A 19,335-nucleotide genomic window follows, 5' to 3' on the forward strand; every position below is an offset into this window, starting at 1 on the left:
TCATTTGCTTAAAGTTTTAGCATTTCCCAACTTTTTAATGCTCTCACAACTCGCTCTGCTCTGCTGTCAGTCCCACAATCCTCTGCACAAGCCAGCACTCAGCTCACATAGGAAAGGAAATGCAAACAGCCGCTAATCACCAATGGACACATATGGTCAGTCTTTTAGCAAATGTCTCCATCCAGAGTGACTTACTGTACGTTTATTACAGGAACATTCCACCTGGAGCAGCCCAGCATTAAGGGGCATAACAGTGATGACTTTCTTCTTACATAAATTGAACCAACATCCTTGTAGTTCTCAGCCACTTCCAATAGCGGAATGCAAAGATGTTGATTACTCAAGTTGCACTACAGAGATTTTTATCCAATCAAATGCTCTCTAGAATGAGAATGTCCCTCCCCCTGCAACCGACCAGAAAGTTGCAAATCATGGTTCATGGCTGCGATGAAACTAAAGCCTATTGTTTTTTTTTTTGTTTTTTTTAAAGGGATGAGCCCTATAGTATGTCTCACCCAAGCTTCCTCCTTCAATAGGAAACATGTCAACACAGGACAGAAAACTGCACTCAAGCCATTTCCAGGGATCTTTAAAAACACCCATTTTCAGTCTCACATCAATCATTCCATTATGTCATTAATCCATTCCATTTATTACAGTTAATGCATGTCATATATTTGCATATGGGCACAGATTAATTGACAAAATAATCAGACTTACACAATAATTCTTATTAAGGGAACAGGCAATATATTTCCATTTAAAATCCCCAAGCTAGCATCCCAACATCCATACCCCTTATCCCCACCTCCACCACCACCAAATAAAAAAAAGAAAAAGTGAAATGGGAGATTTCAAAGAGCAAGTTTAAAAATAATACCTTCAGGGTGTTTCAGTGCAGAAGCATTCCAAGATGGAGTCAACAGAAAGTTTAACCTGCCATTCTCCATCAAGAGATTTATAGGAAACAATGTTCCAAGACCGATCTCTGTGTCCTATCTCCATGCAACTGGAGTGTGACTGAAATCGCATGAATGGAATCGATCCAGCTTTTCCTTTGCAGTACAATCCTCTGCATTTTCTGTGGTCTTACGCAGACACATGCTTGAAGTTAGGAAAAGCCATTTTGGGCACAATTGTGGGCACTTAAAATCCCTGGTAAATAGTTGGTGGAGAGAGGTTGAGCATAGCATTGAAAGTCAATATATGGCAGTGGGATAGAGAAGAATAATGGAAGGAGGGCATAGGGTGCTAATAGAATGAAAGAATCAGCAGGATGAGCTACCCAGTCCAGCATACAGTGCTGACAGGTAATCATTGAATGTCAACCATGAGAAGAGAACAGAGGCAGCATGACTCCATCTCTCTACTGTTTTTAGTGTCTCTGATGGTGGATGACAGCAGATAAACTGCTGCAATGATCCCTCAAGTGCTCGTCTGAAACAATTCTGTGAGATGTTATCTGCTTAAACCACTGGCATCTAAAACTCACCAGAGTATCTGAGCTTATTTACCCCTAGAAGTCTTCTGTTAATGCTGCAAAAGCTGTACTACACTATTTACTGGTGTAGAGATAAGCAGACATTTTTAATTAATTCTCTAGTCTGTGGTTGTGTTAAAAAAATATACTACATTGACACTGTATGTATACTTTGCTCATTCAGAAATAGAATTTGCATCTTTCCATCTGTAGCTGTGTGTATACAGTATTTCCAGTATATATTGATTTTATTGACAGTATATTGAAAGCAATCATAGACTATACATACTTGCTTTATATTTTGAAAAACACACCCCCAAAGTGGTTGATCTCTAGAGTAGTCAACCGATATAACACGAGGCAGATAAATTTGCCGATATTCTGTATTATTAAAATGATCGGCTTCAGACGATAAATTTTCCCGTTAGGTCAATGGGTTTTTCAAACTGCGAGGGTGCAGAGAATCGCCTGCTCACAAGTGAAGGTTCCATCTGAGACATGTAAACAGCTAATCATCATTTGTGTTGTTATAGTGCCATCGTGTTATCACAATAATTGGATGGCACATAACGTCTCATTCAAAAAGTCCCACATATCAGCTGCGACAGATGCACGTGAGCTCATGATGTTTATCGTGCTTGGTGTTTCATTCTCCATCTCTCTATGCAACAGTTTTCTGTAACTTTTAACTGTCTTGCCTAATGATAAAAAGGCAAATGTTAATAACAATTATATCGTATAGCATACAGTCTGCAGATATATAGTTTAACAGATGTAATTCAGAAACCTCACGATGCAGGGATGCATTTTTACTCCCTTAGTATACATGGGCAATCATATGATGATGTGCTTGTGGATCTGACACCAACACCTGCATGCAGCTTAGTTACAATAAATGGTCTGGGTGGGTGGACTTGGCAGGAAGCTTTGTGTTGTGAAAGTTAAAGTAGAATAATGTTGACATATTTCAAAGGAGCAAGCAAAATGTTAGATTCAGTAATATGTCCCTTGAAAGACTGCTACAGTATATGTTAAACCTCTAAAGACATTCTCAGATGCTACTGATTTGTAAACAAACACATAATTTATCTGACCACTCAAGAAGTCATTCTGTAGGCCTTTGTGTTTTTGTTTTCAGCTGTATTTATGTTGTGCTTATCCAACCTAAAACTGTCTTTCTCTCTCATCTTTCCCTTTTTTAGGCTTGCTTGCTTCAGGATAATACCTGGGAGGAATTTCCAGCTGTGGATACTTCATCCAGCAATTGCCAAAGGATTATCTATTCTCACGGTCAGTGATGGTGTGACAGACACATCGTTCACACTCTGATCTTCCCAAGGGGGAGCCACTGAGGATTAGCTGGCAGATGATGCATCAGGGGGAGGAGGAAAGGCTGTGTTTATCTACTGTCCCCGTGTCACAGAGAGCTTCTAAAGGAGCATTCAGCTGCCAGCAGTAACCACAGGCCTCAGCCATCCAGCTGTTTGCCTCAGTGTCACAGCTAAAGTGATGAGTCCCAGCCTTCCCTTTCAGGTAGATGCCACTGTGTCCAGTAGCCCAATCTGGGCCCAAGCATCTACACTCCCTCCTTGGGTCTGTAATGGTTAGAAGTGCAGTACTGTGTGAGCGGTCTCTGCCAAGTTTTATTTCCCCTTTTCCCTATACAACTAAAACAAATAAAGTGGAATAGCTGCTATTTTGGGTCCCTGTGCTCACTCTATGTCATTTAGAGGAGAGATCTTTTCAATTATACGATGGGTCTAACAAGGTGACTTAGCCAAGATTTTTCATTGTTTAAAGTAATATCAAGATGATATGTGTTATTTTGAATTGTTAAATAAATTAAAGGAATAATTCTTAAAAAAATTTAAAATCATGTCATTATTTACTCACCCTCATGAGGTTCCACACCCACATATATCATCAAGAAAATTTGTTTAAAAATCTTCATACATCTTTTCGCCATATAATGAAAGTGAATAGTGACTTTGTGCAGTCAGTCTTCATAAAGGACATAAAAATAAATAAAAAAATATGTTGCAGTTGATGTGACTCGTGTCCTATTTTCTGTATTTTGTAATTGTGGGCATAATCCAAGATTATTCGGCAGGACTTGTTCTACTGTGGACATGTATGACTTAGTATTATATACTACTACTATCTAATTTCACTTTAAAATATTAGTGTCTAAAAACTGTTTAAAAAAATATATTTTTAAAATTTTTATTTTGCCATATTACTTGCTAATGCAAAGGCTTTTGGTAAGGCAGATTTTATGGACTAATAAGGCAGGTGGAAATGACCAGTGGTATTCAAAGTATTGCTTGGTTTGTCAAACACAAGCCAGTTGGCTGCATTACTGTATGGAAATTCAAGTGAACGAAGGCATCTGTGTTACAGTAAATAGGATTAGGAGCTTTTGTTTCCTTTGCTGTCAGAGCTGCTGGTGTCCTGCAGAGAAACAAAGATCTAATGAAACGCGACTGGCTGATGCTGCATCAGACCTGATACAGACCGTGCATTAGGCCCTGTTTACACCTGCTATTAAGATCCAAACACAGGTGGTTGGGCAAGATACATTGTATTTACACACGGTAGTAATATTTGTCTCCTGCATGTGACCACGTGTGTTCGAATTTCAAAGTCTCTGATTTCATGACTGTATATCAAGCACTACGTCATTGTGTCACTGCATGATGGTAAAGCGCTAAAAATTAAAGAAAAAGAAAGCGGAAGAAATCGGGGGGATAATTTCTCATTATTATACTTTATTTTTAATCCAAGCACAAATGTGACACTTCAAGCAGAATGCTTAGTTATTTTACTGGAGTACCAGCATTAACTGAGTAAGAAGACATAAACTACAATGGAAACAAATTTATAGACTATATTTCTATATAATGCTTAGTAAAAGAGCCTCAGGCACTTCAACTTCCATTTTCATATTTTTTGCCAATTACCCAAGAAGTGATGATTTTGTTCTCTAGAACACAATAGAAGGAAATGCTGTTTTATCTGCAAGTTTTTTACATAAATTCACAACTTGAATTGAAACATAACTACAGTATTGCATGTGAAAATCAGATGCACAGAAGAAGTTGTGTAAAGTCTTGTGCATGTACACCAATCAGACACAACATTAAAACCACCTGCCTAATATTGTGTAGGTCCCCCTCGAGGCGCCAAAACAGCGCCAACCACATTCTGAGATGCTATTCTTCTCATCGCAGTTGTACAAAGTGGTTATCTGAGTTACCGTAGACTTTGTCTGGCCATTCTCTGTTGACCTCTCTCATCAACAAGGCATTTCTGTCCACAGAACTGCCGCTCACTGAATGTTTTTTGTACATTTTAGAGACTGTTGTGCATGAAAATCCCAGGAGATCAGTAGTTACAGAAATATCAAACCAGCCCATCTGGCACCAACAATCATAGCCAAATCACTGAGATCAATTTTTTCCCCCATTCTGATGGTTGATGCGAACATTAACTGAAGCTCCTGACCCGTATCTGCATGATTTTATGCAACGCATTGCTGGCACATGATTGGCTGATTAGATAATCGCATGGATGATTGTTGGTGCCAGACAGGCTGGTTTGAGTATTTTTGTAACTGCTGATCTCCTGGGATTTTCACACACAACAGTCTCTAGAATTTACTCCGAATGGTGCCAAAAACAAAAAAACATCCAGTGAGCGGCAGTTCTGTGGATGGAAATGTCTTGTTGAAGAGAGAGGTCAACAGAGAATGCCCAGACTGGTTCAAACTGACAAAGTCTGTGGTAACTCAGATAACCACTCTGTACAATTGTGGTGAGAAGAATATAATCTTAGATTAGATGCGGGTTGGTGCTGTTTTGTCGGCACAAGGGGGAACTTCACAATTTTAGGCAGGTGGTTTTAATGTTGTGGCTGATTGGTCTATGTGTATGCACTTTTTCAAATAGTCAGATTGGATGGTTATTTCCTTTTTAAGACGCAAGTTTAAAACTCTTGTTTTATGTCAGTGGTTGATTGACAGGGTGGGCGGTGCTTCACTGTTGTTTGAATGTATTAGTGTTTACACTACAAGCACAATGTGGTCAAAAGGGTTTTCAAAAGTGTTTTCAACAACCTCAGAATGTGGATGAAGTGGTCAAATCTCAAAACATTTTAGATCCCGTTTGCACCTACTGTATCTTTAGAGTCGTACTGTTCTAAACAGATCGTTCAAAACAAATGTTAACACCAGGTGTAAACAGAGCCACTGCTTCAGGGACTGTTGTGGTGGTTGTCATCAAATATTAATAACCAGGCCCAGATCAATACAGCTATGATGCATGTTTCCTCAAGTGAATGTTTGGGATAATAATTATTCCACATTTCAAACAGACAACGCCATGTTTAAAGATGGAACCTGTGTGCTTCTTGAGGAAAACTCCTGAAGCTGAGAAACTCTCTCAGGATCTTAAAACTTTATAGTGTGTTCCAGTCTGAGCCCACAAGCTTTGTTTGACCTAGTTACTCTAAAAAAGATTCACAGGACTTTGACGCACAATATTTCCAGGATAGCTATGGTTAGTACGGCTGGTGACAGGCACATACAGGAACATCAGCATCAGTATTCACATCCTCCCTACGGCTGACAGGTCACAAGAAAAAGGCTACATCCATCACGCCAAGGTTTTTTCACTTTCAGGCAACGAATGTTTGCTCAACTGTATGTAACCTTTTGTAGGCTAAATCCACACTGTAAATGTTGAAATTTACAAATTTACAAATTTTGTGTGTTTCCCATGTTGTCTTTGTTTTTTCATTTATGCTTATTTTTATATTTTCCAGCATGTAGGTGTGTGGTGTGGATACCTACACAATATTTATACCACTGTTTGGGTGGTTTACAAATGCAGAAAGTTTTCTGTGAGGGTTAGGTTTAGGGGTAGGTTTAGGGTTAGGGGATATAATCTATAGTTTGTACAGTATAAAAATCATTATGGCTATGGAGAGTCCTCATAATGATAGCTGCACCAACATCCAGCAGTTGAAATCAAATCACAACAATCACTGCCTATGGCAGTGTTTTGCTCAAGTACAGCTTATCTAATTTAATAGTAGCTATCAGTTGCTGCTTGGCAGATTTTAAAAGCCAGTTGTTGAGTGTAGATTTCGGATGAGAGCTGAGCTATAGGTCAACATCTCTCATTTATACACTTAAACCGAAACATTGAATGAACCAATGCCTAAAGTCCAAAGCAACCAGCTGTAGGCTCTTTAAAAAGGAAACTGTGTACACTTTTGAAAATATCTAATTCTATCAAGACATTTACTTGTGATTGCCATTAAAAGATAAGAGATCTTTTTCATACTGTCAAGGCCTCTTGCCATATTCCTCTCAAATCAGATTTTCTGCCATTGCAACACTGCTGAAGCAATGAAATAAAAATCTAATTTTCCCAAATGAAATCAACCAAAAACCAATTGGGAGCTGTAGGCTTTCCCTGAGAAATCATATCAAAATAATTCCACATTCCAAACACATATTTTTGGTCTGATAGCAATTCATCCATCAATACACCGATTCTGCCTAGCCGTCTCTAACAGATCGTGTGCAGGTAATGTATTGTGTGCTATCTCCATAAGAGGAGAATCAATCAAAATTTTAATTCAGATAATACTGTAATACACTGGTCCATGCAGAGCTGTGTCCCATCAATGAAACAATGATGCTATAAAATATAGAGGCCCCTATTTCTTCCGTCTCGCTGTGGGACTGGAATGAATGAATAACCTTGGTTTGTGCTGCAGAGCTGTTTAAATGAGTTACTTTCCCATTTCAGTTGTCAATGAAATAGTTTATTACATGTGAGAGGCATAACTTGGATCTAGTCAATTGCATTTTTTGCCATTTGAATGGTGGGTAGATTTCTTTCAGTCAGTGTGTGATATGAAACAGACCAGGCACACTGCAAAAGACTTTATGTTCATAGTTCAAGAGTAGCTGCTTTAAAATTTATTTAAAAATAAAATAGCATTCTCAAGTCAGCATAACTTCTATCTCCAAAAGTTCATTTTAAATCAGTTGTAAATTAAAATTCCTGCTCACACCGTACCTACAGGTTACACATGCTTGGAAAGCCAGTGATTCCAAACCTAATCCTTCATCCCAAGGATATGAATTACAGCGACAGGGGACAGAATTAAATGTGTTGCAATAAAAAGGTGTTAATACCCTCAATTATTTCAGAGCTGAATGACCTGCAGCTCTGCCTGTGTTCACCATGATAGTTACTGTGTCAATGCATGCCATTTCAATAACATGCAATTAATGATGTTTTTAAGACCTTTTTAAAGTTTTTGATCCTGATGATTCAATGATAGTGAATAGCAGATGTGGTCAATTTCTTGAAATGACTATAGTTAAACTTATGCTTTGATTAATATAATGATTCCCTAGAATTGTTTATCATGCTTGGCTGGTGTATTCACCTCCTAACAGGTAACACAGTATGATCACCACAATTTGCTTCGTTTTTCTTGCAGGACTAAAAGCGGACAGGACGTCAATGGGCTTGGCTATGATTCTAAAAGATGTCTCTCGGGTAATGGGCTGGTCATGGCGTTTTGGGAACTACCTACTCCTCTCTGTGTCTCTCATTGCAATGCAAGTGCAGTCAGACCTGGAATTTCCAAAGGACGGACATTTTACATGGAAAACGGGTAAGCATTCTGTGTTTATCATCAAATGGAGATACACATTTCTGTGATAGATCTCTTTTAAGTGGCTTGGCTTTGATGTTTCTCCCTTGTGTTAACTTGACACAGCATGCATCCATTCAGCATTTTATCTTCCTTTATACCCAAGTTATGCAGTGTTTATCAGGAACTAGCGTGACAAATTCCTCTGTGCCATTTCAACGTTCCATCATGCTGCTTTCAACTTTCTAATGCTTTATTATCACTTTGCTGTCATGGGCTTGGCCTAGGGGTTACAGCATGTGCACCTGACATGTCAAACTGTGGTACTTGCATAGGAGACACAGGATCAAGTCTGCTCTATGACTTTCAATTTCAATAAAAATGTCCAAAAAATCCAAAACTGGAAACTTGCATAACGTTTCAAAACAGATGCTGTTATTTATTTACATTGTTTATAAACCTAGTTTTCATAGAAAGGTGTGTTTGCGCTGAAAGTATAACAATGACTTAAAGGTGCTCTCAGTAATTTTTACTGATTAAAAAAGTTTTACTCGTAAAGAAATGAATTTAATTTTAAAACATATGGTTAAATTAATTACCACTCACATAAGATGAAGACTCTAGTCTAGTCATATCAGAAGCCTTATAAAAAGCTGTTTTATTTTTCATAGAGAGGTCTCCTCATGGAGGCTGCCGTGTTTGGATCACATGACCAGCCAAATACTACAACTCTACTAAATCTCAGTAACTGGCCTGTTATTGGACACTTTGACTCACGGATTGAATCATGGTTGGCTGTGCATAGTGAATTTCTACAATGGCATATGTTACTGAAAACAACTGATTTTGAATGATGCATAGGTGACAGTGCAAGTACAAGATGACACAAATTAAAAGTTACTGAGTGCACCTTAAATGTCAATACACTATTTCAGATAATTTAGTGTAAAGTTTCTTAATAGATTATTTATTTGCATAGGTTAGGTGTGCTTGTGCTGAAAAGAGTGACAATGTTTTAAATTAAATACTCATGGTGCCGCGCTATTGCAACACATTTAGTGTAAAGTTTCAGAAACATAGAAATAAAGTTTTTAGAAACATCATTTGCATTGAAAGTATGTGTGCTGCAGCTGAAAAGAATGACCATGTGTTAATTTAAATTCTCAGTACTATTTCAGCACATTTAGCACCTAGTTAAATTGGGTTATGGGTGATTAATGAATAGACCTTATTCACACTTGTGACATCTTTGATTTTGAATGGGAATGACAATGAAGCTGTGAGGATAGATCCAGTATATAGTCTCTTCAATGGACTGTACTGCAGTTTAAAGTGTTTTTGGATCATACCACTGACAAAACATTGAAAAAATATGTTTTCAAGAACACTCAGCATACAAAGAACTCCAGACAACATGAGTTATACCATGTGTGCCATTGAAGAGACTGTTAGTCTAACCCTCACAGCCTCGTTGTCATTCCCATTAAAAATTAAAGATGGCACTACTGTGAATAAAGTCTATAGGATACAGGATTTGACCCTAAAATACATAGCACAAAAATGGTACACTTGTTTAGTGAATTTGTGTGTCTTGTGTTTGCACTTAATTATGTTGCTTTGATTTTTGTTGATTTTAGTTTTTAGTCTTTATTGAAGGCCATTTTTCATTCGTACTTTTTCTTTTCCTCCACTGAGCATCCTTCATTCACAAAGCTCTAAACATCACAATACTGACACATCTCACACCTTACAACTGGAGTGAAAATTCGGCAGAGATTGATCAAGTGATCATATGTGCATGTGGATCTGTTAGCATAATATTTGCTCTGAGAAAGATTATCCATCTCTTGCTGAACAGTGACAGGCCCTACTGCTGAGAATGTATTCACATATATGATGCATATAGTAATCTATTCCTAGTCCTCTAAGCTGGAGTAATTACCTACTGCTATGACTAACTCTAGATTTATGGGCTTTGCCAAGGCATTGTGAAGTAAGACAGGATTTTCTACATGTTGAGCTCAGTTTCAAATACAAGATAATCTGATTTTGACTCCTAATCTCTCTGGATCTGACCGAACAGGTCTGATTTTTCCCTGCCTGGAATGATTGATTTCAAATAAGAAATTGACCCACAATGTGAGTGTCAGGAGTTCAAGCCACACAAGTTGTAGTTAGTGAAACCAGGTACGAGAGCATTTACTGAGATTCACAGGATTTACAGGGTAATCACAGTGAGATCAAAACACTGATGATGTCACACAGGTTAGTAAGCTTCACAGACTGATGAAGGAATCACAAGGTTAACTGTTCACAGAACTGAAGAAGAGTTATCAGGCAAAGATGCAGGGTTAACAATAAACAGATGACGATGAAGATCTACAGATTAAATACAGACAAGATAAATAAACACAGCGTGAGAGCAGCACGGTCAAACTAGAGTCCTTTGTGAGACTTGACAAAGAAATGAGGTGAAGGTGACTTATTTATGCGGTCCATGATGAGTGAGCAGATTGAGTGCAGGTGTGGCGAATTAGAAATTGGGTGAAGAGGAGCGGAACACTGAGGGAGGTGGAGAGGCCGAGGGAGGCAGTAACCCCCCACACACCCCCCCCCACGGGCCACTCCCGAGGACCGATGCCCCCGATGCCGTGGACACCCTCATCCATACGGAGCTGGGCAGTCTGGGTGATCTGCGTGCCAGATGGAAAGCAGTGAGGGGTCCAGAATATCATCTCGAGCCACCTACGACCTTTCTTCGGGTCATACCCCTCCCAGTCGACCAGGTACTCTAGACTACCCCTCCGGCGCCAGGAGTCCAGGATTCCCTGTATGGAATACACCGGATCATCCTCCAGGAGTGGCAGAAGGGCTTCATCACCTCCATCAGGCTCTGTGTGAGACGTAGACAGTGGAGGATGGTAAGGTTTTATTAGTGACACATGAAAGGTAGGTGCAATTCTATAGTGTGGTGGTAACTGGAGACGATGTGTGACAGGGTTAACTTGTTCTAAAATAAAAAAAGGACCAATAAAACGAGGACTTCGCTTTTCACAAGGGAGGCGAAGTCTGTTGTCCCTAGTTGAAAGCCAGAACTTCTGTCCGGGCTGGTAGGGTGGCGGATCTGAGCAGCGGACGTCGGCCTGGCTCTTCTGCCTTCTTATAGCCTGCTGCAGGTGGACATGTGCCACATTCCAGACCCTCTCACTTGTCTGGAACCAATGGTCTACCGCTAGGACTTCAGAAGGTTCTCCTGACCAGGGGAATAATGGAGGTTGGAAGCCGAGTATGCAATGGAATGGAGTGAGGCCAGCGACCTGCTGGCGGAGAGAGTCCTGTGCATACTCAGCTCAGGGGAGATAGCGGCTCCAGTGATTCTGGTGCTGATGGCAGTAGGTCCGGAGGAAGCGGCTGATCTCCTGGATTTTTGTTCTGTCTGCCCATTCGTCTGTGGATGGTAACAAGAAGAGAGACTAACCAACACACCCAGAAGTGAAAAGAAAGCCCTCCATACCTTTGAGATGAACTGGGGTCCTCAGTCTGACACTATGTCCTGGGGGAGTCCGAAGTTCCTGAACACTTGATGGAAAAGGGCCTCGGCATTTTCGAAGGCAGTTGGTAAGCCCTTCAGTGGCACCAAACGGCAAGCCTTGGAAAAAAGGTCTACTACCACGAGGACACAGGTGAACCCCTCAGAGGAAGGCAGGTCGGTGATGAAGTCCACTCCTAGGTGGGACCAGGGTCTTTGAGGAAGGGGCAGGGGAAGAAGCTTTCTGGCTGGAAGATGTCAGGGAGTCTTGGAGATAGCACACTCGGAGCAGGCTTGTACTAACTGCCGGACATCTCTGGACATCTGGGGCCACCAGTAACGGTTGTGGAGGAGTGAGAGGGTCTGTGTTTTGCCAGGATGGCCAGATCCTAGAGAGTAGTGAGCAGCCTCAAGAAGGGAAGGGCGGAGCGCAGCAGGTACATAAGTGTGGTTGGGTGGACATTTGGCTGGAGGAGGATCAGTCTCGGAGGCTTGGACGATCTCCTCAGTTAGGGCCCACCGGATGGGACTTGCGAAGATGGAAGGAGGCAGGATGGGATCTGGAGTGGTGGAATCAGGTTCTGGAGAGTGTAGGCGTGATAGAGCATCGGCTTTGACATTTCTGCACCAGGGGCGGTAGTTTACAGAGAAGCAGAAGTGGGTGAAGAACAGTGCCCATTTTGCCTGACGAGGGTTCAACCTTTTCCCCTCCCGGAGATATTCCAGGTTATGATGGTCTGTGACCACTTGGAAAGTGTGCTTGGAACCCTCCAACCAATGGTGCCACTCTTCCAGTGCCAACTTCATGGCAAGAAGCTCTCGGTTGCCAATGCCATAGTTTCGTTCTGCAGGTGATAACTTGTGGGAGAAGAAGGCTGAAGGATGGAGCTTGGGAGGCTGGCCCTGGTGTTGGGATAACACCGCTCTGACGCTGGTGGTGGAGGCATCGTCTTCCACAACAACAGGGAGCTCTGGGTTTGGATGACGCAGTATGGGAGCGGAGGTGAAGGCCAGTTTGAGGGTTTGGAAGGCATGGGTGGCTTCATGTGGCCAGGGTAATTTCTTTGGCTTCTTGCACAGAAGGGTGGTTAATGGAGCAGCGATGGAGCTGAAGTTCCTGATGAACTGGTGGTAAAAGTTGGTGAATCCAAGAAAGCACTGGAGTTCCTTTATCGTAGTTGGTGTGGGCCAGGACTGTACCACTTCGACCTTCCCCTGGTCCATCCGAACCCCCTCCGATCCAATGCAGTAACCTAAGAACTGAACTGAGGGAAGGTGGAAGGCACACTTTTCCACTTTCAGGTAAAGGTGATGCTCTTGGAGATGTTTGAGGGCTAGCTGTACATGCAGTATGTGCTCACCGGTTGATTTAGAGTAAATGAGGATGTCATTGATGTAGATGATGAGAAATTGATGCAGGTAATCACGGAAGATCTCATTCACAAACCCCTGGAAGATGTAAGGGGCATTGGCCAATCCGTACGGTATAACCAAATGTTAGTAGTGGCCAGTAGGGGGTCAGAAATGCAGTCTTCCATTCGTCTCCCTCACGGATACAGATCAGATTATATGCACTGCGAAGATCCAGTTTAGTGTAGATGTTGGCTCCAGGGCAGATGGAACCAGGGGAGGAGGGTACCGGAACTTAACAGTCACTTGGTTGAGGGCACGGTAATCTATACCAGGTCTCAGGCCTCCATCCTTCTTTGCGACGAAGAAGAAACTAGATGCACAGGGTGAAGTGGAAGAGCGAATATATCCTTGCTCAAGGGCCTCCTCGATGTATTACTCCATCGCACACTGTTCTGGCAGCAAGAGGGGATAAACTCGTGGAAATGGAGCCCCAGGAAGCAGGTCTATAGCACAATCCCATGGACGATGAGGTGTGTGTTAGGCGGCGTTGGTCGCACTGAAGACGACCAAGAATTTGATGTACTCAGGTGGGATGGAGACAGACTGATTAAGGTTGGGACATTCTACAGTTGTAGCATTGATGTTTACCAGGGAAGAGATTGTGGCAGGTGGAGGAGTCTGTCGACAAGGTAGAGTTAGACATTCCTGGAAGCACTGTGAACCCTAGGATAGGACTTCTCCGGAGGCCCAAGACACGATGGGGGAATGTTGAAACAGCTACGGTCTGCCTAGAACTTTGTTAGATGTGGAGCCCTACAGCACCAAAAGGGATATGTGTTCAGAATGACAAGCGCCCACCTTCAGCATCATTGGACCTCTTCGATGGGTGATAACTCCTTTTCCTAGGGGTTGCCCCACTACGGAGTGGATGGGGAGCACCGAGGAGCAGGGGAATGTGGTGAGACTGATTCGTTGGCAGAGTGTCGAGGAGATGAAGTTGCCAGCGGTGCCCGATCAGGCTTCTACAGTGACAGACACAGAATTGGCAGAGATGGTGAACGTCGTACTCAACGGAGAATGAATCACCAGTTTAAACTGGACAGAACTCACCATCACTTGTGGAGGATGAACGGGGCAGTCATTCAACAGGTGGCCGGAGGCCCCACAATAAAGGCAAAGCTGGTGCTGGATGCAGCAAAGGCCCTCTGCGGGGTTCGTCGCTGGGGTCTGTGGTGTAAGGAGTAGCTTTATTTCGCTCTGCTGGTGGCATAGGTGAAGTAGCGCATCCACAAGACTGTAGCCGATGATCCACCCGGCTGGAGAGCTGGATGAAGCACTCAAGCCCCATCACATCGTCATAGGAGGCAAGTTGCCTCTGGAGCGCAGCTGAAAGCCCCTGGTGATAAGCAACGAGGAGCGCCGCTTAGTTCCACCCGCTGGCTGAGGCGAGGTTGTGGAAGGTTATTGCATAGTCAGTGATGGAGCGACGACCTTGACGCAGATGATGTAGCTGTTCTCCCGCATGCGCACTCCCAGCTGGATGTGAGAACATTCGAGAAAGCGATTTTCGAGCAGTCAGTGGAGAAACGATGCGGCTGCATCTCCATGGCAAGAGAACATTGGAGGAGGAACACATTACAATCCTCTGCAGACCCGGAATATGATGCTGGATTGACTACTGGCCCTGAATGGTGGCTGGTTGGTGACGGGGTGCTGGTGAGCTCAGTAAGGAGTCCACTGAAGGGGCTGAAGGCATTGATGGACTGGGTTGTGGTGGACTGGTTGCGGGAGTAACTTCAAAGTGAGGGATCGCCGAAGTTGCTGTACCAAGGCTTCAAGGATTCCATCCGCTCTGGGTGAATCTGGTCTCGCTGGTTCCATTGTTGGTCAAGTCTTTTGTCAGAAAAGTCGTGATGCTGCACACCTGGCCCCTAATCAGGCTAATCAAGCCCTCGAGAGGGATAAAGGCGAGTTATGGGCAGCTGCCCGGCATGTGTTTGTGTTTGTCTTTTTGTTTAAGTTTATTATTAAAATATTATTTATATTGTTAAGCTGGTTCTCGCCTCCGCTTTTCCATTGAACTGTTTTACAGTGACTTATTTATTCGGTCCGTGATGAGTGAGCAGATTGAGTACAGGTGTGGCGAATTAGAAATTGGATGAAGAGGAGCTGAACACTGAGGGAGGTGGAGAGTCCATGGGAGGCATGACAGTGAGCAACCTTTTGTAGCTGTTAGTGTTGAGTTCAAAATGTTTCATAAATGAAACACAAAGAGCGATATTTGCATTCTGTTAATGATTTAAAATACCCACAAGTGATTCAGTTTGAGCCTGATTGGTGCCTTAGAGTTGCCTCTAGGAACCAGACTTGTAGACTGATGCAAATAACCCACAGAGTAACAAACTCTAAGTCTCTTTCAAATCAGCAGTGTGTCAATTTAACCTCACTGCTTCAGAAGTTTTCTCTGTTCCAGCGAGTGGGCTTTCAACCTTTTTTTCATACACAAAAGCCTCATTGGCTTTGTGATCAATGTTTTCATGTGGTTCTCCTCATTCTGATGATAGTATTGCTCAAATTATAAAGAGCTTGATGAGCTACACATGAAAATAAATTAATCTTATCAGATCATCAGGAATGAGACTGTGACATCTCTACCATTGCTCTGAAAAACGAGAAATAACATCACAAAAAAAATCTGTTTATTGACTAGCAAGTTAAACCCACATTACGCATCATTCAGGCATCTATGATTCATCTATGACCTTTTAAATCAACATAAAAATTTAATGGATGGGATTATCTTTCGGTTGGACCATTAGCAAGGCCTTACAGAATGAGAGATATCTGCTATGAATTATTAATTATATGATCATAAAATCAACTCAGTTCCATTTAGCAGTACTTGGATTATTAGGGTGTAGCTATGGTTAGAGTCTGTGGGGGTACAGGCTTTAATAGATTGGGGTTTTTGTCATGTGGTTGGTAGCAGAATTTGAGTGAGTCGGCATCTCTTTAAAGATATTGCAAATGTTAATGTCTGGAAGACATGTTATTGCCTTCTTATTTGCTTGTATGGATTTATACATATTGTAATACGTGGTCTAACATACTTAATCCTAGGCAGACCTGAGGTTAAATGAGTATTTCACTCTTACTGGTGGAGTAATTTCCTCAGAGTTCACAGAACAGTGTGACTCTTCACATTATGGAGGGCTGATGTGTGTTTTGGGCTTGACCTTCATCATTGTCTGAGAAATGGGGTACCCAAGGCTTTGGGTAATGGGGTGATCCATTTTTTCAGCAGTGACTGCCTAAAGAGGGAGAGAATGAGAGTGATTTGACTATATGCTGAGTACTGCAGGGTTTCTGCCTGTGATTTTCATCCCAAAATCTTAGAAATCTGGTGAAAATGTGAGCATTATTTCACATTGATGCTTAACATTGAACTGTGTGAATGGCCTTTTAACAAGAGGTAAATAATGGGAGGTATTTAAGCAATACCACACGTGCAAGAGTGTTGTTTTACTGAATATCGGTCACAGCAATCACAGCCTGTGATATTTTCAAGACAGTAGAGTCCTGCCCTTTGCTAATTATTGAATGTTGACTGTGAAGTGGGCAGGTAACAGTGTTCTGCTATTGCAGCCAATGATAATTATACAATGCCATTTACTTTCAAACCATATAATGACAAGTATGACCAATTTTGTGTTAACTGCACTGTTAAAAATTTCCCGTAAAAAAACAGTAAAGAACTGGCAGCAGGGTTGCCAGCAAGTTACTGTAAAATTAACAGTATCTTGCTGTAGCTGAAATTTACAGTTTGCTATTGTTTTTGCAAATACAGCATAAAGCTGTTATTTTACTACCTTTACAGTAAAATACTAACAAAAGGATTAGCAGTTAATTACTGTTTATTTGCACTTTTTCACAAGAGGTATATTTGCAGGATTTTACTGTAAACTACAGTAAAAATACACTACATGCTATTGTATAAGCTATTGAGTAATGGACTGCTAGCAAAAAGGACTACAATGTGTTTACTTTTTTTTCTAAACCTTGTGATTTAATAAATTATTCCTTAGTCTTGCAATAAAAAAATACCATGTTTTAATAGTGTATAAATGTAGCCTTTGAAATAGTGACTTAAACTTTTGAGATAAATAATACAGCTTCAAAGTGTCTTTTCAAATGTCTCTCTTTATTTGCAAAACCCCATTCTTGCAAAACATCTGTACAAAATTATAAGGCAATTGGTAAAACAAAGCCCAAAGCTGATTTGGGTAAATAAACTTACATTTCAGCCATATAAATAATAAATACATATTATAACAAATAAAAACAAATCTCTGTCTGTCCAAACACTGAACTCTGGACACAAACACTCAGTAAATAACTGAGAAAGTGGCTGAATGAATGACTAAAACAGTGTGTGTGAGTGTTTGTGTGAGTTTGTGTGTATTGAGTGTGTGTGTGTGTGTGTGTGTGTGAGAGAGAGAGTGTTTGTGTGAGTTTGTGTGTGTTGAGTGTGTGTGTGTGAGACTGTTTGTGTGTGTGAGAGTGTTTGTGTGAGTTTGTGTGTGTTGAGTGTGTGTGTGTGTGTGTGTGTGTGTGTGTGAGAGTGTTTGTGTGAGTTTGTGTGTGTTGAGTGTGTGTGTGAGAGTGTTTGTGTGTGTGTGAGAGAGTGTTTGTGTGAGTTTGTGTGTATTGAGTGTGTGTGTGAGAGAGTGTGTGTGTGTGTGTGTGTGTGAGAGAGTGTTTGTGTGAGTTTGTGTGTGTTGAGTGTGTGTGTGTGTGTGTGAGAGTGTTTGTGTGTGTGTGAGAGAGTGCTTGTGTGTGTGTGTGTGTGTGTGTGTGAGAGAGAGTGTTTGTGTGAGTTTGTGTGTATTGAGTGTGTGTGTGAGAGAGTGTTTGTGTGTGTGTGTGTGTGTGTGTGTGTGGAGAGAGTGTCTGTGTGAGTTTGTGTGTACTGAGTATGTGTGTGAGAGAGTGCTTGTGTGAGTTTGTGTGTGTTGAGTGTGTGTGAGAGAGTGTTTGTGTGAGTTGAGTGTGTGTGAGAGAGTGTTTGTGTGAGTTTGTGTGTGTTGAGTGTGTGTGAGAGTGTTTGTGTGAGTTTGTGTGTGTGTGTGTGTGAGAGAGAGAGAGAGAGTGTTTATGTGAGTTTGTGTGTGTTGAGTGTGTGTGTGTGAGATAGTGTTCGTATGTGAGTGTTTGTGTGAGTTTGAGTGAGTGTGTGTGTGTGAATGACTGGGTTCACTGACTTATATAAAGTCCCACTCAAAGTTCATTAGTTTCTTTAGTAGACTGGGCGACTTTCCCCGTACGCTTTGACAGGACTTTGCCTCGTCCAGCCTTGGTGCCTCCCGGGATTTATCCCGATGAAACGCCTGAAAAACAAACGTGTTTATTCATAATTAGTGTCAGGAGAGATTTCTTAAAGGAATAGATCACCCAAATATAAAAATTCAATCATCATTTACTCACCTTAATGCCATGTCAGATGTGTTTGATTTTCTATCATCATCAGAACACAAACGAAGATGCCTGTCATTTCAGCGCGCTACAGAGACAACAATGGAACATTATTTAAATAAAATTAGGCTGCACTTCGCAGAATAAAAAGAAGTTACGTTATGAATCTCACCCTGTAATATGGAAGATCCGTTTCAGAAATCCAGCTGCACTCGGTGTCACAGTTACAGTTGGCTTCCCACTGAAACAAGTGTTTAAAAAGTTAGATACAATTCCAGTATCACCAATGTTTTCAGATTAAAAGAGAAGGAATATCATGCATCCCTGCATAAAACTTAACATTATCAGCTGTACAGCTGCGTTTCCCAAAAGCGTTGTATACTTCGACTTCGTCGTTAGTAGATTGTAGAAAGTATTGTCACCAATGGTTTCTACAACCTATTTAAGCTTACAAAACTTTTGCGATTTGCAGCCCAGATCTGAACGTTAAAGTTGTTAACGTTATCTGACCACACTGACCGCTTAAGTGAGGTGTTTCTGCACTGTTTTGTGTGTCAGCTCAGACTCCAATCTCAAATCTGACATGCAAATTAACAAATTAACCCAAATCCAGTGCATTATTCAATCTGACAACAAATCACTTAAAGAAAACAATTTTAGTAAAAGAAACAAAGATCTTGGGCTTAAAGACAGAAATATAACATTACAAAGAGCTTACTTAGTTGATATTGGGATCTGATGGCAGGTAGGCTACCAAAATCATTATCACAGCTCAATATGAGTTGAACATAAATGTAATGTTTTATGGCTATGCTAAAAAGCAAAT

At 41.3% G+C, this 19,335-nt stretch overlaps 1 protein-coding gene across 1 annotated transcript in view; it reads left to right on the plus strand.

The window, feature by feature from the left end:
* Positions 1–19,335, plus strand: part of LOC127447860 (thrombospondin type-1 domain-containing protein 7B-like) — a 331,798-nt gene that overhangs the window by 67,631 nt on the left and 244,832 nt on the right. The window contains exons 2-3 of the mRNA XM_051710006.1: positions 2,683–3,013; positions 8,000–8,176. Coding sequence (XP_051565966.1) covers positions 8,023–8,176 — 154 coding nt within the window. The 5' untranslated portion in view covers positions 2,683–3,013; positions 8,000–8,022. The remainder of the gene's footprint in view (positions 1–2,682; positions 3,014–7,999; positions 8,177–19,335) is intronic.

The sequence above is a fragment of the Myxocyprinus asiaticus genome, chromosome 11, assembly GCF_019703515.2.
Source record: "Myxocyprinus asiaticus isolate MX2 ecotype Aquarium Trade chromosome 11, UBuf_Myxa_2, whole genome shotgun sequence".
Classification (NCBI taxonomy): domain Eukaryota; kingdom Metazoa; phylum Chordata; class Actinopteri; order Cypriniformes; family Catostomidae; genus Myxocyprinus; species Myxocyprinus asiaticus.